Source organism: Sinocyclocheilus anshuiensis, unplaced genomic scaffold (assembly GCF_001515605.1).
Source record: "Sinocyclocheilus anshuiensis isolate Anshui unplaced genomic scaffold, SAMN03320099.WGS_v1.1 scaffold1658, whole genome shotgun sequence".
NCBI lineage: Eukaryota > Metazoa > Chordata > Actinopteri > Cypriniformes > Cyprinidae > Sinocyclocheilus > Sinocyclocheilus anshuiensis.
The window spans coordinates 405,595-433,578 of record NW_015547302.1 but is presented as its reverse complement, the minus strand read 5'-3'; the positions used below and the strand labels follow the sequence as shown (position 1 = coordinate 433,578).

At 35.9% G+C, this 27,984-nt stretch overlaps 1 protein-coding gene across 2 annotated transcripts in view; it reads left to right on the top strand.

The window, feature by feature from the left end:
- Window positions 1–3,758: 3,758 nt before the first annotated feature.
- The window catches only part of phip (PHIP subunit of CUL4-Ring ligase complex), a 37,896-nt gene continuing 13,670 nt past the window's right edge, over window positions 3,759–27,984 (top strand). For both annotated transcript variants that reach the window (XM_016503806.1, XM_016503805.1), the window contains exons 1-23: window positions 3,759–3,937; window positions 4,049–4,107; window positions 4,192–4,221; window positions 4,373–4,432; window positions 6,757–6,907; window positions 7,488–7,586; window positions 7,886–8,046; window positions 14,709–14,930; window positions 16,233–16,333; window positions 16,646–16,716; window positions 17,882–17,982; window positions 19,179–19,219; window positions 20,948–21,046; window positions 21,830–21,986; window positions 22,072–22,206; window positions 22,317–22,445; window positions 23,345–23,570; window positions 23,735–23,854; window positions 24,577–24,760; window positions 25,070–25,175; window positions 25,702–25,833; window positions 26,814–26,905; window positions 27,014–27,227. In XM_016503806.1, the coding sequence (XP_016359292.1) occupies window positions 3,898–3,937; window positions 4,049–4,107; window positions 4,192–4,221; window positions 4,373–4,432; window positions 6,757–6,907; window positions 7,488–7,586; window positions 7,886–8,046; window positions 14,709–14,930; window positions 16,233–16,333; window positions 16,646–16,716; window positions 17,882–17,982; window positions 19,179–19,219; window positions 20,948–21,046; window positions 21,830–21,986; window positions 22,072–22,206; window positions 22,317–22,445; window positions 23,345–23,570; window positions 23,735–23,854; window positions 24,577–24,760; window positions 25,070–25,175; window positions 25,702–25,833; window positions 26,814–26,905; window positions 27,014–27,227 (2,730 nt within the window). In that variant the 5' untranslated portion in view covers window positions 3,759–3,897. The remainder of the gene's footprint in view (window positions 3,938–4,048; window positions 4,108–4,191; window positions 4,222–4,372; window positions 4,433–6,756; window positions 6,908–7,487; window positions 7,587–7,885; window positions 8,047–14,708; window positions 14,931–16,232; window positions 16,334–16,645; window positions 16,717–17,881; window positions 17,983–19,178; window positions 19,220–20,947; window positions 21,047–21,829; window positions 21,987–22,071; window positions 22,207–22,316; window positions 22,446–23,344; window positions 23,571–23,734; window positions 23,855–24,576; window positions 24,761–25,069; window positions 25,176–25,701; window positions 25,834–26,813; window positions 26,906–27,013; window positions 27,228–27,984) is intronic.

Genomic DNA, 27,984 nt, shown 5'->3' with positions numbered 1-27,984 from the left:
TATATTATTACTACTAATATTACTATAAACATTTGCAAATGATGTTTTTCAAGTAATAATTTATGCCATTATAAAACCGCAAATGAGGAAATTCAAACATAAAAACATGGCTATTTTTCTGCTGTGGTTCATATTTGATCAATTTATTGTAAAAATGATGTGAGATAAACATCTGGATGAAAACAGGTATTTAACTTTTCAATAATGCATCAAAAATATAGATGCAAAAGAAACGTAGAGCACTTCAGCATGTGTCTTCCTCAGGAAAAATTGAGAAAGATTATCAAATGTCACGTGATTTATTGGTTACTTTAAAGATTTTTAATTCCAACAATGCAATTCCTAGTTTTCTGAACAGGGAGAAAGTGAAGGGAAATAATGGCAACACTGTACCACAGAGAGTTAACTTTGTGGAAAACTCTTGAGGGTCCAGGGTGTTTAGTCTAAAGCTACAAAAGCCTTTCAGTGTAGTTCTTTATACACAGACACATGTGACCCTAAACACACACGCACACACACTAAATACAACTGCTGATGTCAGAAAGTGAAAGATCAGCAATGCCATGGGGAGGCAGGAACAGAGAAGAGGAAATTAATGGACTGACAACACTCGTTGGTCTGGACTGCTGTCTTTCTGCGGGCCCAGCCAATAGACCAAAAGCCCCATATAGTAATAAATCTGTGTGTTAATGATCACACACAAGCAACATATTTCTGAAGTGTAGAAATGAAAGTGCTTCTTTCTTTTTAAATTGATATGGTTGATTTAGAGGATCTGCACTTGTCAGGAACGCTGTGCATTTTATAGTGTTACTGTTCCTTGTTTGTGATAAGGATGCCTTTAGAAAGAAGACCCACTGAATTTCATGAACAGACATTTAAAATAATTAACATTAAATATTAGTCCAAATGTGGTCTAAATAAAATGGAACAGGAAACTTTATTCACATTATTATTATTATCCACATTGCTTAAATTGAAATAAACTTACCATGAAAACTCTCATATATGTACGACCAAATAATAATGCATCAGCAAAATAGAGATATATGTATTATACATTGAATTATAGAATTAAGGACAGATTTATGTACTGATTTGATTCTGATACAGAATTGGTGATGTTGATGTGCACATTTTCCCCATTATTCAAGAGTTGTATCCCTCACTTTAAATATTTTATAAGGCCAATTTTTACTATTATCAGAGGTTACTCTTTGTGAAATTTTTTTTAATGAACAAGCTTTCATTAATAATTATTATTTTATGAAACTATAACAATGCTCTGAATGAATCTAGAGAAGATCCAAGGAGGAAAAACCTCCAACCTGATTTATTTACCCTTATAACCTTTGACCCATGTTTGGCCCCTGAGCTCATCATCTGAAAGGATAGTCCTGACCTCCAGTGGCAAGAAAACATACTGCATGCCACTGATCACAAAATGACAACATTCTTCCATTTTAGAATCTTTAATCCAATATATTTTAAGAAGGTGTTTATGGTTTGTATTTTTTAGTATTCTGAATCAAAATGAGTCACACTTTGAGTGGGTTTTTGCTACTGTCTAAACCTACTTGTGAAGTTTAATGCCTACTCAGCCACTTCACAACCACCGTTACTCAAAAGTGTGATAAGTTGCATCAGTTTTGCTTAAGTAGCCTCGAAGCCAAAGCTGCTATATTCATGTAGTTCTTAAGTATCTGACTGCTTTTCTCCTCCACATATACTTTGTGTCAGTAGTTTAGCAAGTGTTACATCACCAAATGCAGTTAAAACTAACTGTTGAACTGAGGATACTTCTAGCAAGGGAAAACAAAAAGACACAGATTGTATCAAATTCACCGTTTTAGCTCAGAGAAAAAAAGCAAAGGCAAACCTCAAACACTTCCTTTGTCTAATGACTTAAAACAAGAGTAAATCTATCTGAATTTGTGATTATAATGGTAATGTCAATGTGTGCAGCCATACATAAATGCGTTTACTTAGCTAATTACTAAAGCTAACTAACCCTACATTTTTTTGTATTTGTTATTTATTAGTTATTTATTTTATTATTATTTCAAATAGGGACATCCTGAATATCCTTTAAGAAAGATTTTGTAAGATTTAACTCACTTTCGGGGATACACACATTCACAAATGTAACACTGTAAATGTGCATTATATGCATATACAAATGTATTTAAAATACATAAAATTAAAAAATCTCTTTAAAAACAGTCCATAAAACTGTTATTATATTTTTTTAATGGTTGCTGGGTTATTAAGCCTCATGTTTAACTCTCATTTGCATCACTTGCAAAATACAGTCAAAGCAAAAAGTTTAGCCTCTTGAACTTAACAAGCATTGACTATAAAACAGCTGGTGGTGTTTATTTAACATGGATAACTAATTAGGGAACTTAGGAATTAGACTAGTTAGACCAGGGGTCTCCAAACTCGGTCCTGGAGGGCTGGTGTCCTGCAGAGTTTAGCTCCAACTTGCCTCAACACATCTGGCTGGAAGTTTCTAGTATGCCTAAGACCTTAATTAGCTGGTTCAGGTGTGTTTAATTAGGGTTGGAGCTAAACTCTGCAGGTCACCGGCCCACCAGGACCGAGTTTGGAGACCCCTGGGTTAGACCATAAACTACACAACTACTATTTTCCAGCACTATTGTTGCAGAAGGTTAAAACTCAACAGGCCTTTTTAATGTTGCATGACTGACTCATAAACAAGTTTACTTAATTTAGGGCCGTAGGATGGGACTACATAAGGCACAACTTCAACTGGTTCCCTTTGATTTCTTATCATTTAGATAAGAAAGAAAAAATTATAATAATTATATGTAATGAATACAGTGTTGTGGACAGACATATTAAAATACTTTGTCCAATTTATATAGCCTTACTGTTTTACACAACCTTTAACTAGATATGCTGTACAGTCTGTATGTCGTTTCTTTAAAATAGATAAGACTGTGTGACATAAATATACAAATAAGATCACCTACGTCCTATTTTGTCTGGTGTCGCCATTAGTCACTGGATTCCTGTAATTTACAAGGTTTTAATTCATGACATTCTCCCTGTTTACAACCCGTCCCCCATTTTACTGCCCGCTCGCTTTTGGAAAAGAAATGGAGGACTTCCCAATCCAAATTACAACCGAGAGAGGGGGTTGGTTCCTTGGAATGAGTCTGGTTTAGGATTAAAATAAGTGGACTTTTATGCACTTTACAACCACACGATTACGGGTGTAGTATTCAGGCATTTAATAGTAAGCGTCAATATGTTGTTGTGAGAGAAACATGGTGTGCGATATCCGAGCTTCGCTGCCTGCAAGGTCGATAGACCGAGAAACAACAGGCGCCATTACAGCTCAGGGTCTGGGACTTAGCAGACAAATAAAAGTTGGCTGAATAAATAGTTAAATTATTGCATAAAATAAGCCACCATTGCCTTGTTTTCCCCCTTCAGCGTTAGCAATAGCATCGCAGCCTCCCTGACAGCACAGTCCTGCGCGTACGTACTACTAGGCTCTACTCGTGTATTCCTGCGCAAAAGGGTTGTGCTTTTTGGAGGGAGGAGGGGTGAGGAGCGTAAACTGAAACCCAAAATATTCACGAACACCTTAAACTGCATGTTTTAGAAACATCGTTTCTTGTCAACCCCAAACGCCCGGGTACTGGGGATGTTTGTCCGCATCGACGCGTGGCACACGTTGGTGCCTGAGAGGGGACTATTTTGCGAGAGCGCGGAAGCCTCGCGCGGCGTGCCGGATCTACTTTCGGTGTGTGTTGGGTGAATGGAGGCGCAGCTCTTCCTGGTGAACAAACACTAACAACTATAGGGCAGCCTAGCGATACCCGCTTCCCAGAACGGCCACACACACCTTCTCCTTCACCCCCAAAAATGGCTGCTGAGCGTAAACACATCGCGCAGTTGAAATCCGGTGAGTAAAAGGGATTCAGAAAGGTGACGTTGAAATATTTTTATATACATCTGCCTCTCCCACCACATCCTTCTTGAAAGCTAATGTAGCTCATTCTCCCCCATCTCGCAGAACTGTACTTCCTAATAGCCCGATTTTTAGAAGCTGGACCTTGTCAGGACGCGGCAGAGGTGGGTGATTTTGTAATTTAGGACTGTAAACGACATTTCTGGAAAAGATTGAACCGTAATTTGCTATTTTTGTGCTTTTTTCAGACCTTGATACGGGAGGTTCAGGAGAAGGAGGTAAGCAGCGCGAGCCCTACTCGCGTCGCATCTCACTGCGCTGCACTTTAGGCTGTTAATTTCACCCAGATTTCATATTTATGGTTTAAAAACACAAAATCGACCCCCTAGAATTTACCTAAACCTATTTAACACTGTTTTTCCATTACAGCTGTTACCCAAAAGGATTGACTGGACTGGCAAAGAACACCCAGGGAGTTACGAAAATTTGGTAAGGGATCCCTATAACCGAGAGAGAACTTTTTAGAGAGCAAAATAAGAAATTGAATTTCCCGCAATTTTTAAATCGGGGAAAAACCTCAAACCGAACACACAGGGAAACACCGACCTCAGGGCTAGAAAGGACCGTCAACGGGTGAACCCAGAGCCTGGCCTGACCTCAGGGATGTGAGTTTGGTCACAGTGCTGGCTGTCCACAAGGTGTAAATAGATGTTAAAATTGATGTAGAAATAAAGAGACGTCATGAATGTGGTGCTATAAGGGGACGGGAGCGCAGGGAGGAGGGACCAGTGCGCCAGAGACTGAAAGCGGGGCGGGATGGAGGCGCTCTGCTCCATGTAATACAACCATAGTCCGGGTAAAATACTCCTTTTACCTTAGTTTATTTAACTTAAACTAAGCTTTTGGAGCAGGAGGCAACAAAGCCGGAGACGTAGAGGATCTTAGCAGAGTATTGGGATTTTTTTTAAGTGGCCCTGACTATTTTTTCTTCGGAGGAAATTATTTTTGAACAGTGCTGAGAGGCTTGAGGCAGATAACACAAATGAGAGGTACATCGAAATGAGTAGGTATTGATTAATTTATTAATTACTATATTTAGAAAGCTAAATAAATGATTAATCGGATTATTTGCATTTTTCAGTAGCTCGCTATTCCACGTAGGAATATCACTCGGGAAGAGAGTTTGATTTCGCTTTCGAAGTGAGAGATACCGAAATATCTTGATTTTAAAACTTAGTGTGTTTTGATCCAGCCCCTGTTATGGCCAGCCCCCAATATATATCAGTTGCGTAACTAATAGACTCAACTGTCTGTTAATCACACACGCTGTTACTGCTGTATCTCCGTCGTCTCTTCTGCACGGTGAAATTCACACACGTAGCGATAATCTGTTATTTTGTATTCGCGATTGTCTCGCGGCTGATCTCGCGCGCCGCTACGCCGCTAGATCGCGGTATGTTAAATTGAGTGATTGCGTGTGTGTTTGTGTGTGTGTGTGTGTGTGCGAATGTGACCGTTCGTGGATGATTTCACTGCCGTGTGTGAAGATGTTAAAGCCAGTGCCTGCAGGCTGTGGGTAGGAATAACGCGCACGAGACTTCACCGCCTGATGTTGGCGCTGTCAATTAATTTTTTTGTCAGGTCTCATTTCCCTCGTTCAATATGTTAATGAGCTATGCAATCTGCATTAATTATTTTTTTTCATAAGATTAAGCAATGATGATAACAATATGGCTTTAAAATTGTAAGGAAAAAAACATTTTATTTTCTTATTTTTAAAATACGCGCATTTTTAAATAAGTTTATACAAAAATATTTTTTTAGTAATTAGTAGTTTGTCCTCAAAATGATTCATATGTAATACATTAACAGCAAAATAGTATAGTAATTAGGGATGGTGATTCCTTAACAAAAGTGTATATTTAGATATACTTAGATATTTAGTTTCAATTCACATACCATGATTCACTCAATGTTAAACATCGTTTTACTCATATAGCCTAGTCATTAACTAAGCGGTTTGTGTGTATATGTGGATAGATGTGGAATGCGTGTGTGCGCGCGCGTGTCTGTAGACCAATAGGATGACGCTAAATGCAATTAAAGACACATTAATTACTGGTCTGCCGCTGGAAGCTGGATCTGCTGAACAGGCTTGATAAAAGACGCCCGGACTGATGCGTTGCGCAGGGTGGGGGTTGAACATTTTACACTGTAGATTAGATTAATCTAGGGAAAATATGGAAACATACAAAGAGCTTTGCAATACAGCAGTAACACTATTATTTTTAAACGAAGTGTCGAATCTAATCCTCTATAAGATTATAATTATGCTATTATGCGAACGGTTTTTATGTGTGCATTGTCAATGTCTGGTAAATGCCCATACCTTTATTTTGTTATCTAATAATTTTTTAAATACACGTTCATTAAAATATTTTAATGGTGATACTGGTTATCTTTAATGAAAGCATTCGCAATACACGCTTTGATTAAATCTGAGTGTAGTAGTAGAAAATGTAATTATTGTATTATACAGTTGTAATTATATTTTAAAAAGTTATTTATGTAGATTAGTGTTAAGCTTGTAAAATAACTGCATGGTTGCAAAATGTTTGCATTGTACTTGCACAAAGCATGTTCTTGCATTTAAATATCTAATTTATATGCATGCGTTATTACAACACAATAATTGAACATATTGAATATTATATTAAATAAGTGATTTACAAATGTACAAATATATTTAATTACAAATGTAGGCATATTAAATGCATCAATTTGCCCTAATACATGTTTGTGATTGTGTGTAGGTCAGATTATACAGGCACATTTCTCCAGATCACCTGTTGCAGGTGTGTGAGCGAGTGAGTCCTCTTTTAGAGAGAGAAGTACCAGCCAGCGTACCTGGAGTCAATTCACTGCTGGGAGCTGGACGCCAGTCAGTGCTACGCACGAACAAGAGTGAGTGTTTCTATTGCAGATTAAATATTCATCATCCATTTTATAATAAGCAAGTTAACCAGTTTGCAGCCAGGTTAGCAAAAAATATGTTTTTAATGTATTAACACTGTAACTGCTGTAAATTGATGTAATAATGGATACATCAGATGTGTATTTGGAGTGCCACTGATTTTTTTTAATGTAAAAAGTTGAAGATAAGGAAAAACCTTCACATTTGGAAAATTCATTAAAGGGTTTAACTTAATCTTTTTAATGTTTACAAATGGCATTTCACCACTGAGTCAGAAATCTAAGGAAGCTTGTAAAGGAAAGAAGAATGATAATTTATCAGTAGTAGTGGAATTTATTATAATGCTGCCTTCAGATTAAAACAGATTCCATAGCAATTAAAACTTTAGCATTTCTGTACACATTATTAAGAATACTGCAACTGGCCTTCATAGAAATAACACAAAAGCATATAATTTCATATTGCCTTGCAGTGGATGTGTGTGTCAATACCAGTTTGTGTAAGTGTGTCTAGGGATTCAATCACTTAAACAGTGTATATTTAGTGACAGTCTCACGTGTTTGTTGCCAGGTTGTAAGCACGTGGTATGGAAGGGGTCCGCTCTCGCAGCCCTGCACTGTGGCAGGCCACCCGAGCCGCCAGTCATCTATGGAAGCCCGCCCAATATTGGTAAGTCACCTCTTATTGGTTGTGTTGATGTATTCCAGTTGAAAAAACAACATTCATCCACATCCTTACACCTTTTTAAAAACTGTTTTTAATTTGATTATTGAAATAGAATATACAGTACATTTTAAAATAAAGTAGAACATTTTGCTTTATATGTCATTTTGAAAATTTAAAAAGTGTGGACCAAACAATAATGTTTTTTGTTTGTTGTAAATGAAATGGTTATATTAAGAATTTACTTAGGAAGCTGAAGATTCAAATGTATTTGCTCTCATTTTGTTTTGTCTTATGTGCTATAGCGGAAACAATATACAGTCGGAGGCTGAATGGCTCATATCGGTTGGGTCAGCTGGTCCCTACAGCTGTTTACCAACATATGAAGATGCACAAGAGAATTCTGGGACACCTGTCATCTGTGTACTGTGTCACCTTCGACCGCACCGGTCGCCGCATCTTCACAGTAAGACATCTGGTTTTATGACAGACTAGGCTTTTTTCTTTCTGGAAAAAAAGATTGAATGTGCTTTCCTTTTTTTCTGAAATTGAGGATATGGACAAAATGTAAAGTATTGTGTAAACATGTAAACTGTACAATTACAAAATGTAAACTGAATTGTACAGGTTTTTAAAACATAGTATGTTTCTGAAAAGTTATTTATTAGTATTTGAATTGTGAGCCCTCCCTTTGCTTCCTTTTTGAGTACAGTATTCTGTAGTGCAGTATTACATCAGGTTATGGTATTTTAATTTGTTCGTCATGTTCTTGTGCTGTCAGAGTGCTTTTGTGTTTGTATGTATGTGCTTGCATAAATATCTGGGAACATATTTGAATCGCTTGACCACAGGGAGAAAATGTTTTGTACATATTAATTTATTGTTGCGTTTTATTGCAAGTTAATTGGATGGATTGAAGAGTTGGTTTTTCAAAAGAGATTTCAGAAACGTTGAAAACGATTTTTTTAAGTAATAAAACATTCAGAGAATGATTGCAAGCTTTTGAGTTTGTTTAAAAACACTTTGGAATATGAAGTGTTGTTCTTATTTATACCGGCATCTCAAGGACATGCAAAAAATCAGGGAACTCCACGATTTTGATTTCCAGGCCTAGATTTGTTTGAATTAATATAAATTTTTCTAGCTATGCCAAGCTCATTTTTTATTTATTAGCTATTAGCTAAGGATAATTATTGTAAGGACAAATATTTGATATATAATCTCTATAAAATGTAATTACTTATCCAGTGATCACAAATGACTAGGACAGAAATAGAAATGTATTGGTCAAAATCTGTGGAAACCTTGTTTACAGTGTATGGTGTGCAAATCCATATGTTCCACATTATAAATTTCCATTTACGCTCCATCATTTACCATGACCTATGATGTTTTTGCGTTTTAACATATTTAATATCAAATTTCCAGTATATTTAATATTTAGATAAATTCTAGAATAGTGTTTCACATAAATGTAGTGTAGTGAACAAGCACAATGTACACAAAGCACAATGTAGCAGATTTAAATTGCTTTGTATTGAAGCCAGTGTGGCTTTAATTAGTCTGTATGCCTCATTAAACTGTATACATACAACTGAATATCTATCCATTATGGAATTTAAAGGGATGTCACAATTTTAGGGTGCTGTTAATGTGTCATAATAATAAAACACTTGAGGTCAAGAGCTAAAACACTGAAAATCTCCAATGAACATAATAGTCTTAAATGACCTATTGAATGGAGGGACCTGGTCTCTGTTTGGTCCAGATGTCTGACTGGGTTTGGGATTTCAAGGGTTCTGAAAGCAGCTGTGGTTTTATGAGTTGACCAGGGACTTGCCCTTAAGAGAGTTATATGTTCACACTGTATAGTTACTGTGGTTCAGAAGTGCTGTTCCATAGTTTATCATGGAGTACCATTAACACAGCCATTGACTTAACTTGTGTTTATTTTACATGGCAAAATGATTTGGATAAAAGCATAAATAAATACTTGTAAATGCGGATTGCTCTCATCATTTTTTGAAGTATCACGGTATCAATTTCTGGCATGTTTTGATGTGTCATTCATCATGTACAGGAAGTGTTTTGCATGCATTTTGACTCAAAAGTTTGGGACCATGAGTATTTCTAGTTGAAAACAGTTGTTAATTACTAGGGATGCACCGATATGAAAATTTTGGCCGATACCGATAACCGATAATTCTTTCTTTTTGAAAGCCGATAACCGATATGTTGGCCGATAAATCATCAAATAAACACAATATTACAACGTACAATTGCACAAAAGGCTGCAAACGAACAGCGCGCATCTGAAGTGTCTCTGAAGGAAATAATGCATTATTTATCGGCTTTAAGATATCGGACAAATTTTCTTATCGGGCCGATACCGATAACAGAAAAAATGAGCATTTATCGGCCGATACCTATATGGTGGCCGATATATCGTGCATCCCTATTAATTACAGCTTATATTATCAGCGTAACAACAGTATGAGTCTCTTAGTATTCTGTTTGTCTTCTTTTTACTTCAGTGACAGCAGCATTCAAGCTGCAAATTCCACAAGTTTGAGTAAAACCTGATGATCATGTTCTCTCCCAAGAGCGTATTGTGCTTCAGTGGAAACAAGAACATCTGAAAGTCTCAGTAGTACACATGATCAGTGTCAGAAATGCATGTATTTGATTAGTGACCAAAGACCTATTTTGAGTAAAAAAACAAACAAAAAAAAGCAGTCTTTTATTGTGGACTGTGGACATTTTAAAGACTCTGTACACTACCATTCAAAAGTTTGGAGTCAGTAAGATTTTTAATATTTTCTTTTAAAACTTTTTTCAGCAGGGATGCATTAAACTGATCAAAAGTGACAGGACAGACATGATGTTATAAAAAATGTTTTTTTTTTTTTACTTTCTGTTCATTAAAGAATGCTGAAAAAATGTATAATGTTTCCACAAAAATATTGTTCATATAAATATTGGACTGTTATAAATTATAAGCCTTTTTTTTTAGCATTGATAATAATAAATGTTTCTTGAGCACCAAATCAGCATATTAGAATGATTTCTGAGGACTGGAGTAATAGCTGCTAAAAATTAAGCTTTGCCATCACAAGAATACATTACACTTAAAATTTTAATATTAAAAAAGAAAAGTTATTTTAAATTCTAATAGTATTTCACAGTATTTCAGTTTTTAAATACTGTGCATGCATTTTAAATACTGTGCGTGACCAAATAAATGCAGACTTGGTGAGCATAAGAGACTTCTTTCAGAAATAAAAAAAATCTTACTGACCCCTAACATTTGAACCACAGTGCGTGTCCTTAGTAAATCAGACTCTATGGGCCTTTGTTGGATTTTCACTGAGTAGTTCTTTTCTTTCATCCAATGTTGTGCTACACTGGAAACTCTGTCTTAATTTCTTAGTGACTAAAAGGGTATTTTTAGACAATGAGCCTTCTGATCTCACAGGGACAGATAATGTTTTGACTCTGGGATAAGTGTAGAGGTCAAAGGTCGTTCACATGTTCCATCTGGGTAAGCATACTGTTGCTCAGTGACATCATCATGTCCACAAACTTCTCAAAGATTGTGTATGTGTGTGTGTGTGTGTGTGTGTGGGTAAGTGCATGTGTTTTGATTCAGGCATTTCTCGGACATTATCTGACTGTCAGCCTTTGGCGTGAGCTGTAGTTAACGGTTGTCAGAGCTCTGGTTTTAAGCGTCCTGTAGGATCGTGCTTGTGTGTGTTTTTGAGTGTGCACTCTTGGGTTCCATTTTACTCTGCAAGTTTTTAATGCTTCAGAAATGGCTGAACAGCAAGGATTACTCCCCCTCTTTCTGCCTCTCCCTCCCTTTTTCCTCTATCCCTCTCTCCTACTCCTGTTCTCTTTGTCTTTTCCTCTTTCGATCTTGGTCTCTCTGTGTTTTCTCCTTCGCTCTGCTCCTCTTTTTTATTTCTATAGGTCTTTTTCTCCCGGCGTAGGGGGGTGTGTCTGTGCACGCATGTTGAAAGTGTTTATTTTATGTAATTGGCTGCGAGCCACAAATAAAATCAGTGTGTCATTGGCATTCCGTCTGTGTTTAACAGATCTTCGGGAATGTTCATCTCTGTGTGTGGCTTGGGGATCATTTTTCTTTGCTCAATTTGATATGCATGTGTGGCCTGCTAAAATCAATGTTATTATCACAGTTAATTCCAGTGTCTGGAAAGAACAGTGATATTTTTTATGTTGTTAAAATCATGCTTATGAAATGAGGAGGAAAATGGCAAGCTGATCATCTTAGGGGTAAAAAAGCATCTTTCAATAAAGCTGTGAATGATAGATGGGGTTCAAGTTGTTGTAGGTATCGCTTGCTTTTTTATGGTCCTCTACCTGTTGTCATGGAAATGCAATGCCACAGTGCTGCGTTTTTAGGTTAAAAGCATTTTTGATTCACCTTGCAGTAAATTCACATTGGACTCACTAAATGTAGTATTAGTATCAAATAGTAACATTTGTGTTGGAAGACATTTATAATGTTTATGCAGAAAACAAAGGGATGATACACAAGTTTGGGGTCAGAAAGATTGTTTTACCAAGGCTATATTTATTTTTTTTATCAAAAATACAGTAAAACAGTGACATGAAATAGTTTTCTATTTTAAAATATTTTAATGTAATGCCATTTATTCCTGTGATGGCAAACCTGAATTTTCTGCAGTCATTACTCCAGTCTTCACACAGTCCTTCTATTATGCTGATTTGGTGAAATCAAGAAACTTATTATTATTATTATTATTATTATTAGGGCTGTCGCGCGATTCGTAGATTTTATTCGACTATTAGATTTTTTTAAAATCCTCGACTTCATTTTGCTCGTGTCGACTAACCGGCAAAATACCGGAAGTGGCGCATTTCACGGACGAGAATCCATAAAACACATTATTAGACTGTTTCCCAAGGCTGCATGATATATTAAACCCATTTAAAAATCATAATTAAGCATTATTGTGAATTCACAAACGCTACGATTTAATTAAATAATTATATGCGATGCAGTTCTAATACAGTATATGCGCTTTAAAGGGGTCATATGATGTTGCTAAAAAGAACATTATTTTGTGTATTTGGTGTAATGAAATGTTTATGCGGTTTAAGGTTCAAAAAACACATTTTCCACATACTGTACATTATTGTTTCTCCTCTATGCCCCGCCTTTCTGAAACGCGTCGATTTTTACAAAGCTCATCGGTCTGAAAAGCGAGGTGTGCTCTGATTGGCCAGCTATCCAGTGCGTTGTGATTGGCCGAATACCTCAAGCGTATGATGGAAATGTTACGCCCCTTGCCATATTGTGATGCCGGAGCGACGAGACAAAAACATTAAAACCCAATATAAACGCACGTGGATATGTTGTCATTCTTACACTATAATACTGAACTTTGATTTCAGTGATTTGGACTATGAGATGGACACTTGCTTCTTGCACTCTATGTTGCACTTTACCTTTGCTTTAAAAAATGGATTTCATAGAAATTTGGATTTCATTTGGTTTAATAAAATATAGTTTAATAAAATATTCTTAAGTAAAATTGTTGATTTTTTGTGGGAAATTAATTGTTTGGATTAATCGATGAATCAATAAATTAGTCGATAGATTAATCGAAATAAAAATAGTCGTTAGTGGCAGCCCTGCTTCTTCTTCTTCTTCTTATTATTATCAATGTTGTGCTGATTTTTTTTTCATAATTCTTTGATGAACAGGAATTTTGAAAAGCTGCATTTATTTGAAACATTTTGTTGTAGCATTTTAAATGTTTTTACTGTCATTTTTGATATATTTAATGCGGACTTGCTGAAAAAAGTAGGCCTATCAATTTATAAAAAAAAAGAAAAAGATCTTACTGACCCCAAACTTCTGAATGATACTGTAACACTTGTCCCACTACATATTTTGCAATTACTGAATATTCAGGGTGATGCATAAAAACATTCCTTTTAAAACAATCAATGTATTTTTAATTTTAAACTTAACAAAAACCATAAATAGTGTTAGATATTGTTAATAATAAAGTAAAACCATTTTATTAGTAAAAATTAGGGATGCACCGATACTGGTCTCCTGTTCTCGTACTCGTTAAAATGCCCCGATACCAAACGCCGATACCACACAGCATGTGATAAGCGCCATATTCAAACAAAGAAACACCAATAACAGAACAACAGACAGCAGAAAGGAGTTAACAACCTTAGGCATACACGACTTTCTGGCAAAAGTGAATCTAGCAGCCTGTGTGAAATGCGCTAGGCTGTAGTGTACATGTCCCTCTCATCCTGCATCAGTACAAATAAGTGCACGCGTTGCGCGTGTTTTGCTGGCTTGAGTGTTTCTGCAATGGCGAGTACTGGAAAAAGTGGTATCGGTGCATCCCTAGTAAAAATGCATGTAAGATAGATTTTATGTAAGACTGGTCTGTTCTCAATTAATATCCACAAATAAAAACAGTGCCTGACTAGCTATTTGGATATTGGTTAGCATCATCCAATAGCCCATTGTATGTAGAAATCTAAAGTAAAAAAGGAAAGTTATTTCAGAGGAAAAGGGAAGTTTTTTTCTTTCTTTGGTATAACATGCATGGATGAGTTGTTCACAATAAGACCAGGAACATGAAGTAAAGTAATTAAGTAAATAGAGTGCATTTTGATTTCATGCTGACTTTATGAGCAAGGTAAATTTCCAAAATGGTTTTGGATACATAAAACAATAAGGTTGTTTTAGGGTGACATCAGTTTCATTTTTGGTTATTGTTACTCACTCTTAGGTAATGTGCTTCTCTTGGCGCAGACCAAACTTGCTATCTGAAGCTATGTAATTGTATTAAGTAAATTTAAATGACTTGATATGCCCATCTTTAGAGGACCAGGGAGGATTGTTTTAACTTCAGATGTTTGGCTGGAATCTCTGCTTGAGTTAATTAATGTGCAAAACACTTGACTAGATTCTGGTGGATTTGATTTGGCTGCACAGAGACCAAACTTTCTAAAGAGAACTTCTGAAGGAAGGCTGAGTCTGAAAATCATTCTGTGACGCACGACTCTGGCAGGGTCTGAGGGGTTACCGTGTGTGGTGTGTATCCTCAGGGTTCAGATGACTGTTTGGTGAAGATCTGGGCGACGGATGACGGGCATTTGCTGGCGACACTGAGAGGTCATGCAGCAGAGATTTCAGACATGGCTGTGAATTATGAGAACACCCTGCTGGCAGCCGGCAGCTGTGATAAAATGATCAGAGTGTGGTGCCTGCAGACCTGCGCCCCGCTGGCAGTACTGGAGGGCCACGCAGCATCCATCACATCATTACAGGTGTGCGACAAGTTTACAGTCACATTTTAACACTTCTAACAGACACAATGTTATGAGATATGCATGAGAAATTCACCAGTATGAAGGGTTCTGTTTAAGATTAAGTTTCTTACAATAAAAGTGTTTTTTTTTAGGTCTTTTTTTTTTTGTGGTAACACAATAAATTACTGCAAAATATGACCACATTGCACACCATTGTAGGATAATAGTGTAAACAGTCACCATTATGGTGATTCATGTTCCTTTTGGCTGGGAACTTGGACCTTTTAATTGATTTTCTCCCAGCCAGTGTTACAGAACACAATTGTGTTTGTACATGGAGAAAATAAACTAAGCATTGTAATTGATTGTTTTATGTTATAATGCAAAAATATACTCTTTTATAAACAATGAACCTTAATTGTACCCTGGTTGAAATAGTTGTGTTGTAAGAAGGCAAACTTTTATTATGTGTCGTAAACCAGTCCAGCAAAATAATTTTCAATTCAAGTTTATTTGATTAGCACTTTTCATAATACTTGTTGCTTCAAAGCAGCTTTACAGAAAATGCTTGTTTCAATGTTGCAATTAGTAGTAAAATAAATAGTACTAAAACAACACAACAGCATAATTTATTCAATCTGCAGTGTATGCTAGGAACTTAAGTGCCAGCATGACACAGTATACAGAGATTATTGTAATGCAGATATAGCTAATTAGTGTGTGTACAGTACAACGCTGCTGCATTAGTCACTTCCTGATCCTGTTCACTGTGAAGTCAAAATAGAGAGTTAATTATAATAAACTGCAGAACTACTGTAAAAATGACTGTAAATTTCTAGTAGCCAGATATACACTACTATAAATATATTAGTGATCTACACCAATATACACTACTGTTCAAAATGTTGGGTCTGTAAGATATTTTAATGTTTTTAAAGAAGTCTCTTATGCTCACCAAGACAGCATTTATTTAATCAGTAAAACAGTAATATTGTGAAATATTATTAAAGTTTAAAATATTATTGCAGTTTATTTTAATATATATTAATATATATTGTTTATTTTCAAAATGTAATGTTTATTTATGTGATGGCAAGGTGAATTTAAAGCAGTCATTACTCCAGTCTTCAGTGTCAAATCATCTTTCAGAAATCATTCTAATATGCTGAATAAAGCTGTTGTGCTGCTTAATATATTTGTGGAAACTGTGATACGTTTTGTATAGTATATGCACACACAATCACACACCCACTCACAGAGACAATGTTTAATGTGTTGTAATCCTGTTTCGGCTGTTTGCGTGTGTGTGTGTGTGTGTAGTTTTCTCCTCTGTGCAGTGGCAATAGGAGGTTCCTGTCCTCCACTGGAGCTGATGGCACCATCTGTTTCTGGCAGTGGGACGCACGCACGCTCAAATTCGGGTGAGTTTCCTTTATTCTTGCACACATCTGTGGGGTTTTCCGTTTTCTTTGCCATTCCGAGCAAGTATTTAAAGCTCTTTTTGATTAGTTGAATTAATGCAAAGGAGAAACGTGTAATTATAGCATGCAGTTTTCTTTTGAACCAAACTAAAATATATGTTTCAGTGTTTTCATTTTTCATGTATTATTTTTGCAGTTCCATTTTAGTGCAGATATTACACCTTTCACCTTTAATAATGGTCATAAAAAGGCCACTAAGAGACTATATTTTGGCACTCATCATGTTTCTGTGTGTTTTATATGTGTGTGCAGGCAGCGACCCAGCAAATTCATCGAGCGGCCCAGACCAGGCGTGCAGATGATCTGTTCCTCTTTTAGTGCCGGTAGGCCAGAAGTGTCAAAGCTGTTTTCTCACCTCTACCTGCTCTCGTTTTATCAGTAATACTTAATCCTTCACAGCCTGTCACAGGAACCCATGTGACAAAATGCTGTCGTTACAACACTGAGCTTGTAGTAAAACCTGGTGTGTTCAGAAATGGGACAAAGAGTCTTTTTGGAGTTTAGAGACACTGATCAGTGGTATCTGCCAGATTGTGTAACTGCTTACCATATGACATATGATACAGTTCTTATATATCATATGAGATAGCAAATGGAAAAAAACATGTGACAAAATCTATATTTATTAGGGCTGTCAACGTAATGCACAGTTCTGTGTGAACGGCCCCTAAACCTTTCTTGGACAGATTGACAAATTTGATTAAATGAATTGCTGTGGACTGTAGATCAGTGATAGGATAAAAGTCAATTGTATGGAAATAAAACAAACAATATTGACTCTAATTCACTTTGTCAATTATTCTGTTTGCTACATTACCTTAATTTTGGGGCTGTTCTAAGCAAATATTTATATATGTGATTAATTGCAGTTAATTTGATTAATTCACCTGCAAATTTTGTAATTCAGCTTCAAATTATAATCGGCTAACAGCCGTGATATTTAAGACTCATGCCCATGATTATATGAATGCATGTGGTCCCATAGAAACATCTAATTAAGTGATTATTTATTCCCATGTTTTCATTGTTCTGAAAGCTGATAGCAGATTATAGTGGGTCGTTTTGGTTTAAACATTTCTGTAAGTGAGGATATAAATATCCTGTTGTCAGACAGATATCACAGACTTTTTAAAAAGAGAGTGTTCAGCACTGCAGGAGCTCTTCAAATACACATTACTGAAGAAAGGAAACACTCAACTGGCTTTCACCCAGATAGACACATTCACACTTACACAAAGATATGAACAGATTCTATTTCTTTATTCTTCATGTCTTTGGAAATACACGTTCTGAATTCATTCGTGCTATTTGTGTTTCTTGTTCATGAATGCAATATTGTGATTACTGCTGATACTTGAAAATTGACAAAACATTTGTTAATGACGGATTTTTTCTGGTTTATATGCTCCTTAGTGTTGTGTTATTTGATAATGATGCTGATGATGATGTAATTTATGTAATGTTAAGTGATATTTGATGATATTTCAGGTGGCATGTTCCTCGCGACAGGCAGCACTGATCACATCATTAGGGTTTATTTCTTTGGAGATGGACAACCAGAGAAGATATCTGAGCTGGAGTCTCACACTGTATGTAATGCTTTTTATGTGTTGTTTGCATTTTGTGTGTGCGTGCGTGTGTTTGAGGCTGTTTACACTTTAATAATATTAGTTAGTAATACTATATAATTATACATACAGGTGCATCTCGATAAATTAGAATGTCGTGGAAAAAGAACCAAAGACTTAAACTACTTCAGTCTGTGTGCATTGAATTTATTTAATACACAAGTTTCACAATTTGAGTTGAATTACTGAAATAAATGAACTTTTCCACGACATTCTAATTTATTGAGATGCACCTGTATATAATAGTAATATAAAATAAATCGCATATATCTTCAATTAATATTTTTAATATCACATTAAAAATAATTAACATAACATCCATTTTTTTTCTTTCCTGAAGTAGCTATGCTAATTAATATTTTTCCCACATTCAGCATGTTTAAGTATATTTTGTATATTCAGTATATTCTGGCTGCCTGTGTTTGATCCTGTCAGTAAAGTGCTTGTCTCAGTGATAAAAGCATGCAGGTGTAATTGCGGAAATAAGTGTAAATATTTGTTGTATCGAGAGGATCCGTCCTCGCATAAAAAATATTGATACCAAATGTTTTACGTAGTAATTTTCTTATTTAATGTAAAATGAATGTACAAAATAAAATTCATTATTAGGGGTTCATGTGAAGATTGTTTATAGTTCACTTAAATTAAAAGTTGTAATATTAGTAAAAAATAATTTTATATTTAGTCATTTTATCCCCATAAATAAATTAAAATAAATGCATTTAACAGAGGCATCAGTATCAGTATTAGTTGTGGTATCTGTGATGCTTGCCTTCATTCACAGTACTTAGTAAAAAAAGATGGCATTAAACAAATATTTAAAATATACCTTTTTTATGTTGTTTCTACATTCATTTGGCGATTCTGTGTGAAGATATATTTATGATTACAAAGTTTTAAATAATATATTTAATTACGGAAAAATGTGCAGTTAATTATAATATATAAATAATCATCTTTGATTGATTGAAAGCACTAATGTATATAATAGCTTCAACCTAAAAGAATTCTTAGTATTTTTAAAATTGTGTGTGTATCAATGTATTGTTTTAAAGCACCTCATTTTTATTCTCTTTACTGTATTCACTATTGCAGGAATTCATTATTATTTTGAGGTTTCCCCTCATGTTTTTTAATGACTGCATCTTTTTCCTCAGGATAAAGTCGACAGCATCCAGTTCTCCCATGGTGGCGATCGGTGAGCAACACTGGGTCCATTTATCTGTGTACATGTGCGATTTGTTGTGAGAGAGCGTGTGTGTGTTTATATGTCAGGTTTGTTGAATTAATGGAACCTGGGGGTTATTATTATTATTACAAGCTGATGTTGTCAGCAGAAAAAAAACACCCTTGTTCCTAACACACAAACATGCGTTTCAGATACGCATTGTACAAGAATTCAGGTGCATGAAATGTCTTTCTACTTAAACAACAGGCATGTGACAGTTACCCATGCACACCAGCTCTTTATTCAGCTCTTTTATGTTCCTCACTCGCTCTACTTTAATGAGCAAATGTTTTTGCATTGGGGGAGGGGGGAAATAGAGAGTGTGACAGAGGAGAAGAGGGAGAAAAGGAGGAGTAAGAAAGAGAAGGAGAGTAATAAGGAGAGGTCTGTAACAGGTCCCTAAGGAATTAAAAAGATGGATGTACACATGAACAGATTCTTTGCACCGAAGGAGACAGCATCCAGTGTTACATATGTAAGATGGGAAGAAATCTTACCAATCAATAGAACTGCAGAGTGCACTGTCAAAAATGAAAGCCATATCACAAATGAGTAGATTGCACACAGTAACAGACAATGCACAGTCTTATTTAACAGAGTAATATGCTCTGACTCATTTATAGATCCACGCTACCTCAGAGTAATACACTCCTACATTGTTGCAAACTTATCAGATCATGGAAAATTACATTGAGTCACAACCTCAATACCTTGCAGTGTAATGCAAGTTTTGCCTTTTATAGAGTGAAATTGTATGCCACCGCTTTATAGACTGCAAAATTTTTTCTTAGTGTTTTTGACTTTTTTTTTCAGTACAAATATCTAAACATCCCCAGATAAATTTACTTGAGAAGGACATTTGTGTAAGATGTTAAGACTTAAGAAAATATGTCTTAAAATTTTGTGAGGATAATATGGTTAAAAACTTACAAAAATTGCAAACAGGGTAATATAATTCAGTATGTATTCTCTGAAAACGAAATGATATAATTTTATTTCCCATTGTTTTAAAGATGTTTATATATTGTTACTGGAAAACAATCCATTACTGTTTGAGAATTTTTTTTTTTTGCTGTTCACATACAGCATACATCAGTAAACATCACTGTTTTATAGAGCGGTGCACATACATACACAATTTATGCAAATGTAAACACATTAATACTATGCCAGTGGAGGTCTTAAAGGTACAGTATCAAAAACTGACCATATAATTTTAAGGGTCAGAGAGAGAGAGATTGTCATAACTAAATTATGAGTGGTTTTAGTGCAAAAGAAAACATTGAGTGATTGTTTTTTATCTCACAGAAGCTGATAAAATATTGTGTTCTGTATGAGCACATCGCATGCCTTTTAGTGTAATACATAGTCAACAATACAAAAGCCACATTTAGTACACTTTAAAACAAAAACTCTTCATTATCCAGTGAACTTAATTTACCTGTTATTTGTACTCAATTTTATGAGTTTACAGAGGTTCAAGTAATTTTGCTTCTTCTGTAAGTAAATTCAAAATGGTAGAAGTGGAATTTATCATTGTTGTACCACATTTTACTAAACATTTTAGGACAGCAATGAAGTTTTCAATTTTAGTGGATTACATTTTTATCAGTGTGCCTCATTAATTCCTTTTCCTGAAGGCTTTTCATGAATATTCGTATAGATGACATTTTAGAGCATAAACCTATGCGTGTGTAGGTTTGTGAGTGGCAGTAGAGATGGCACAGCGCGGGTATGGCAGCTGCAGCAGCAGGACTGGCGAAGCATTCTCCTGGACATGGCCACTAAACTACCTGGGTATGATAAACATTAATCACTGTTCAAAAGTATGGCTCAATTGTGCATTAATGTTACATTTTGTTTGCTAAACAATTGATCGTTAGCAACATAATTACTTTGAAGTCTCGTGAGGGCAATTGATTCTGACCACACAGGAGCGACTGAGATGCAACACTGTAAAGCCACCAACAGAATCGCCATGCAACTCCAACAATGGATTCATATTCTGTTTGGAAAATCGATCATCTTAACTTAATAAAACAATGTAAAACTATGAGCAAACAAATCCCATCTGGGTTTGATTTTTTTTTTGGAAAAATTAGTCTTGAGGTGCTCTTTTCTCATTTACTGATAAAGGTCCCATCAGTCTGTAGAAACATAAACATTCAGTTATCTGCATGTACACGTTAACTTCGACAATCCTAGTCAAATTATAGTGGGGGAGTCACACTGAAATGTGAAAGTCTGGAATTCAAATTGTAATTTATAGCTAGAAATAAGCTGAATTTTTTTAAACAAATAAACCTTATGACATAAAATCTTACAGTAATTGTTTTTCTTTTTTTTCTTTTTTCTTTTTTTTTTTTAGACATTCTAGTAATTCATGTTAAATTTTAATTAAAGATTTCGCTCATTGTTATTCTGATAATATCATTTGAATGCATGTTTATGTGTCTTTCTGTATGCTGGTTTGTCTCTCATTGCTCTTGTTCTTTAAAAGTAGACCAACTGTAAAGCAAAGTTAGAAAAGTCAACACTATTTTGAAAAAAAAGTAATTTTCTTATTTTCTGTCTTTTTAGCAAGTACAACCCTCCACCTTTAGAGGACAAAGTTACCAAACTGAAGGTGACTATGGTGGCCTGGGATTGCAATGACAACACAGTCATTACCGCTGCGAACAACTTGACATTGAAAGTGTGGAACTCTTACACAGGGAACCTTATTCATGTATTGATGGTAAGAGTGTAAGGATCTCTCCAGGATGACTGAAAGGAGGCAATATGTAATGAATAATGTTGTCGTTATGGCCCTTCACCCACAGGGCCACGAGGATGAGGTGTTTGTGTTGGAGCCACATCCATTTGATTCTAGAGTGCTTTTCTCTGCTGGACACGATGGAAACGCAATCGTCTGGGATCTGGCAAGAGGAGTCAAAATACGCTCTTACTTTAACATGGTAAACTAACTGGCAACACTCCATTTCAGATTGCATCACAAATCTATGCAAATCTTTTGATTTATTGTGTCTTGCAAACATCCTTTCTCTATGTGTGTGTTTGTGTATAGATCGAGGGTCAGGGCCACGGTGCGGTCTTTGACTGCAAGTGCTCTCCAGATGGGCAGCATTTCGCTTGCACAGACTCCCATGGTCACCTGCTCATCTTTGGCTTCGGCTCTAGCAGCAGATACGACAAGGTAGTGAATGCCTATATCTGTCTCAGACCCTATTTTCAGAATGAAATATTAGCATACTATCTGCTGCATTTTGCTCACTCTGATTTGAATAATATATTGTCACGTTGTCGCATGACCTCATCACATTGCATGTTTAATTCAGTTAGTGGTTCCATTTTAATTCTAGTTTAAGTTTTAGTAATTTTGTTATGTTCTTTTTTTTGTCATTTTTATGTACTTTTTAATATTTCTATTTAGCTTTAATTCAGTTTTAATTTGAGAAATTTTAGTACTTCAACTTAACCTTGTATATTTGAATTAGTTTTCAAGGCAACAGTTTTTTCATCTAATATTTATATATATATTTTTTTATTTCAGCTTTATTTCAGATACTAAAAATGATTTTTAATAGTTTTCATTTTAGCTAACAGATAAGCCAATAACTCACCAAAATGGTCCTGATTAATGGATAGTGTTGGTATTCTGTATTATTTCATAGGAATACATTAAAAAATAAAACACTAAAAACTAAAATTAAATTTTTTAAATGCTGCAAGTAAATTTAGGCATTACAACATTATAATGTACAGTACGAAAATGGATGTTCATTGTGATATTTGCTAAAGATTATATTTAACAGTCTTAATAAACTATTATTGAGTGTTAAATGACAGAAACGGTAATCTATATATAAAAATTGGGGAAATGAGCATGCACAATGCACATGCAGATGTCAGTATTTTTAGAAATCAGTCAATAACTGTTGAAACTAATATGTAGTGCATCTGTAGCAGAAGTAATAAAAATAATATGGTTATGTGTTCAGTACTGCCTCTGTCTGTTTGTCTGAAGCCCTGTTTGTCTTATTCATTTAGTATATGTGTATTTGATGTGAATGCATCCATTGATATGTTCTCTAGATAGCAGATCAGATGTTCTTCCACACTGATTATCGGCCGCTTATCCGTGACGCCCATAACTTTGTACTGGACGAACAGACCCAGCAGGCACCTCACCTCATGCCCCCGCCATTCCTGGTGGATGTTGACGGCAATCCTCACCCTCCACGCTACCAGAGACTGGTTCCGGGCAGAGAGAACTGCAGAGAGGAACAGCTCATACCCCAGATGGGGCTCACATCATCAGGTAAGAAATGCAAACAGACAGTGTCTCTTTGATCCCTTTCTGTGTTTTTATTACTTAAGTAATTATTGGCTATTTGTTCATACAAATATACACCTGCAGTCTGTCACTGAACACTAATAAATTGTTCAAATGTCTCTGTACTTGTTTCTTATAACCTCACTCAGGGCTGAATCAGGTGGTTAGTCAGCAGGCTGCAGAAGGCTCTAGTCCTCTTGATAGTATGATCCAGAGACTACAGCAAGAGCAGGACCAGAGACTGGGTTCTGACAGCAGAGCCAACAGAGGTAATGCACACATTTTTTGTAAAGTAGTGTAGTGATACAATACTGAAATATTTGATACCAATCAATAACGGTGAAATTTCATGATTCTTGATGCCAATTTATTTTTCACATTTATTAAATTACTTATATAATTAAAAGTACTTTATATAATAATTATAAATGTATAATAAATCAGAACAATTGTGTTAAAAATGATAATAGTATTTTTATATATGCTATTTTAATTGGAGTTTTTCATCTAAAATTTATATTTTATTTAAAGTTTTATTTCAATATCAATTTTGTATTCATTTTAGTTTTAGTCAACAATAACACTGAATAAGACTAATTAAAATAGCAAACAGCACTTGATGTTTTTCAGCCATATCAATTATTCAAGTAAATTAAAAAAATACCAAAAGTAATCAAATGTAAACTAAAAATTGTTGCAGTATATTATAAAAAAACAAAAAAAAAACAATAAACTGCTAATTTAAAAAAAGAAAGAAGAGAAACTCACACATGCATTCAACAGTCTACAGTTAAAACCATTGAAAAGCCAGACAATGTAATTTGTCTGCATTTTTCATGTTTTCCAAAGTGACTTTATAAAGAATAGTGCCTTACAAACCTGTAAAGTATAAAAATGTCATCAGATGACCGCTATTATCCGGTGGGGGGGTGATTGTAATACTGTTGACAGTAGTGTTGATGCTGATTGCATGTCTGGTTTGTGTGTGTAGGATCCGTCAGTTCTCCCACAGAAGTCTCCTCTCCACCTAACGTAGGTCTGAGACGCAGTGGACAGATCGAAGGTGTTCGCCAGATGCACAGTAACGCTCCACGCAGTGAGATCGCCACCGAGAGAGACCTGGTTGCCTGGAGTCGACGTGTCCTTGTTCCTGAACTATCACCAGCTGTAGCATGGTAAAACACACAGAAATAGTGTGGACGCCAATAGTCTTAGACCGCACTGCAAATCTAGCTTTCAAAAGCTATGTTAAACCTGGAAAAAAGCAGAAAGGATTTGAAAAATGTAAGGCAAACAAACCTTATGATGTAGAATGAAGTCGAAACATTTGTATATCTGTTATATGTAATATTTTCACAGGCACCTGCTACTCAAACAAGACCTTATCATGTCTTAATTTTCTGTTGTTTCTAACAGTGTAATGCAGTTTGCTCCAGTTAGACGGTGTTGTTGATGCTTTTTTGTGTGTCGGTTTGTGAATGCAGTAAGCAGGAGATCTGGCGTACAGCTAAAGGAGAGGAGGAAATCAGCATCTACAGATCAGAAAGGAGGAGACGCAGCATACACAGCCAGTACCACAGAGAAAACCGGGTGAATTATCATATCTGATCATCAATTTGAAAATATATACAAAAAATCTGGATAAACTAGTCTGCCTCACTATTTGATTGGATGAAATGTACTGTTTGCATCATACAGCATTGTATGCCACCAAACTTTTATATCTAACTAATGGCGCTTTTCCACTGCATGGTACGTCACGGTACGGCTCTTTCGTTGTCTGTTGAGGAAGTACAGACGTTCCTCTCGTTGATAGCAGAGGAGCGGATCCAGCGAGCTTGATGGAGCGACGTGGAATGAAAACGTTTTTCAGGAGTCACGGCAATAGAGGCGACGCAACTATAACGACATGTGAATAACCTAAATGAATCGCGATTGGTTTAGCATCTCAACCGATTTGAATCGTCACATATTTAAATCGATTTTCAACCGGCTCACAGTTAATCGTTACATCCCTATAAATGTATCTTGATGACATGTTGCTAAAGCCATTGTTGCTGTTTAACATGCAAATTAAATGCAGTATGTGTACTGAAGTGTGTATTTCTCATATCAGCATGCTATAGAAAATTCTGTAGAGGAGGGGCGTCGTTACCAGGGTAACCAGCATAACTACCATACAAGATTGGCCGTGGAGGAAACGAGTCGTCAGAGTGAACCCAACGAGGAAGAACACAGTGCCTCTGAGGTACTGTCAAAAGATGCAGTTCCCTTTATGGAATAGTATGGAAAAGTCAATGTAACTGCCCATTTAATGGACTTACACTACCATTCAAAAGTTTGGGGTTGATAGGATTATTACAGTTTACAATAACTGTTTTCAATTTGAATATATTTTAAAATGTAATTTATTCCTCTGATGGCAAAGCTGATGAATATGAAGTTCAAAAGAACAGCATTTATTTGAAATAGAAATCTTTTGTAACAATATGAAAGGCTTCACTGTCATTTTTGATATATTTAATGCATCCTTGCTGAATAAAAGACATCTTACTGACCCCAAACTATTACAGGTAGTGTACATGAGGATGATTTAAGAGAAAAATGTATGGGACTTCCATCAGGAATGGATTGAATCAGGAAAAAAGGTTTCTGTATGACAGATGTTTGAAATGTAAAAGGGATGTTCCATTTCAGAGGCGTGGCATGTTATTACCTTTTGTTAAAAGACTCATAGATGAATCATTCACTATACAGGAATGTGTATTACGGAAGTACATAGGGTCAGTTTTAAATTCATGTTGACTTGAACATTTAAAACTGAAATTGTTTCATTTATTGTGGTGATTGTCTTTTTATTGCCATTGTGTCTAAAGTGTTGTTCCATCTGTAGTGTTAAAATCTCTGTCAGAAGTGTGAGTGGTCCATTCATAGTGTCAGTGTTGCATCCTTAGCAAGTTTCTCAATCTATAGAACGAGTAATAACAGATTCACACTTTTTTTGAACAGGCTTTTTTTTCCTAACCAATAATAGAGCAAGACAAAAATGCTGAATTATAAAATGAATTTTTTGGAGTAGTGACATCAGACTTGGTGTGTTGGTTTGAAAACCAAATTTCCAATGTAAAATATATTGAAATCTTATGTTGAAACCATTGGTGTGTTCTGAAAATGGCATTAAAAGAGTGTGGTAATCTTCATTCTCATTGTATCTGTTGTTTTTTTTAGGGTGAAACCGAAGCAAGACCTCCGAGCAGAGAATCATCAGATGAGGAGAGAGAGGAAAAAGAACCCTGGCCTGATGATAACAGCAGTTCCAGGTGAATATTCATTACCCTCAAACTTCATATGCCACAGTGCCATATATCTGACATACACTTACTTCAGCCAGAGCCACACATATATGCTGGGTCTGTTTATAATTACAGCGATTACTCCAGCGATTACTCAGACTGGACAGCAGATGCTGGAATAAACCTCGAACCGCCCAAGAAGACCAGCGTGAAGAAAAAGAAGAAGAATGCCAGCAGCTCCGAAGAAGATGGAGAGAAGAAAAAAGACTCCAAAAAGGAGAGGAGGAAAGAAAAGCAGGACAAAGATGGAGCACTACCAAAGAAGAAGAAGCCAAAAGAGAAACGGAAGGTCAGTGGTCCTTTGTGTGTTAATTCAGCTATGGACACCTCCCTTAAAACATGCTTATCAAGCTCGCTTGTTTCTTGAATTTGTCCATTGACAATGTTCAATATTGCAATTATGTGTCAAAAGAGACTTCTGTCATTCTGTTTTTATTTTTGTTTCCGTAAATTGTTATGAACAGATGTCATTTCCACCATATCACCATTAATTTTTAAGATGGAAATGACATTTTAAACATTTTTGGAATAAAATAACAGATTCATGCAATGCAAGATGGCGCCGCGGATGGCAGCCATGGTTTGTCGCTACTTGGTACTTGTACTTTTTTTGTTTGTTTGTCCTGTCTTAAGCAATTTTTTCCCGATCAGCTTTACTAGGAACGAACTCCTGGACATCAGAAATAGCACACCAAATAACTTTCTGCCGACATTTGAGCATTCAGATGTTTTACTGGACATTTTAGTCGGAGGAGCTGCGTTCCTATACAAGCGCTCCAGGCGACGCAAGCGAGGGAAACGTGCCGGCGCACTCATGAAATTCCGACAGCACGGTTTTAGGACTCCGCTGCCGAGCATTCATCTGGTGAATCTCCGCTCCCTAGCAAATAAATCAGACGAACTACGACTCCTCACCCGCACAAACAAGGACTTTTTAAACTCCGCTGCGCTCTGCTTCACGGAAACCTGGCTGAACGGAGCCATCCCGGACAACGCGTTACATCTAACGGGCTTCCAGCTGTTCAGAGCGGACCACGTCACCGAGT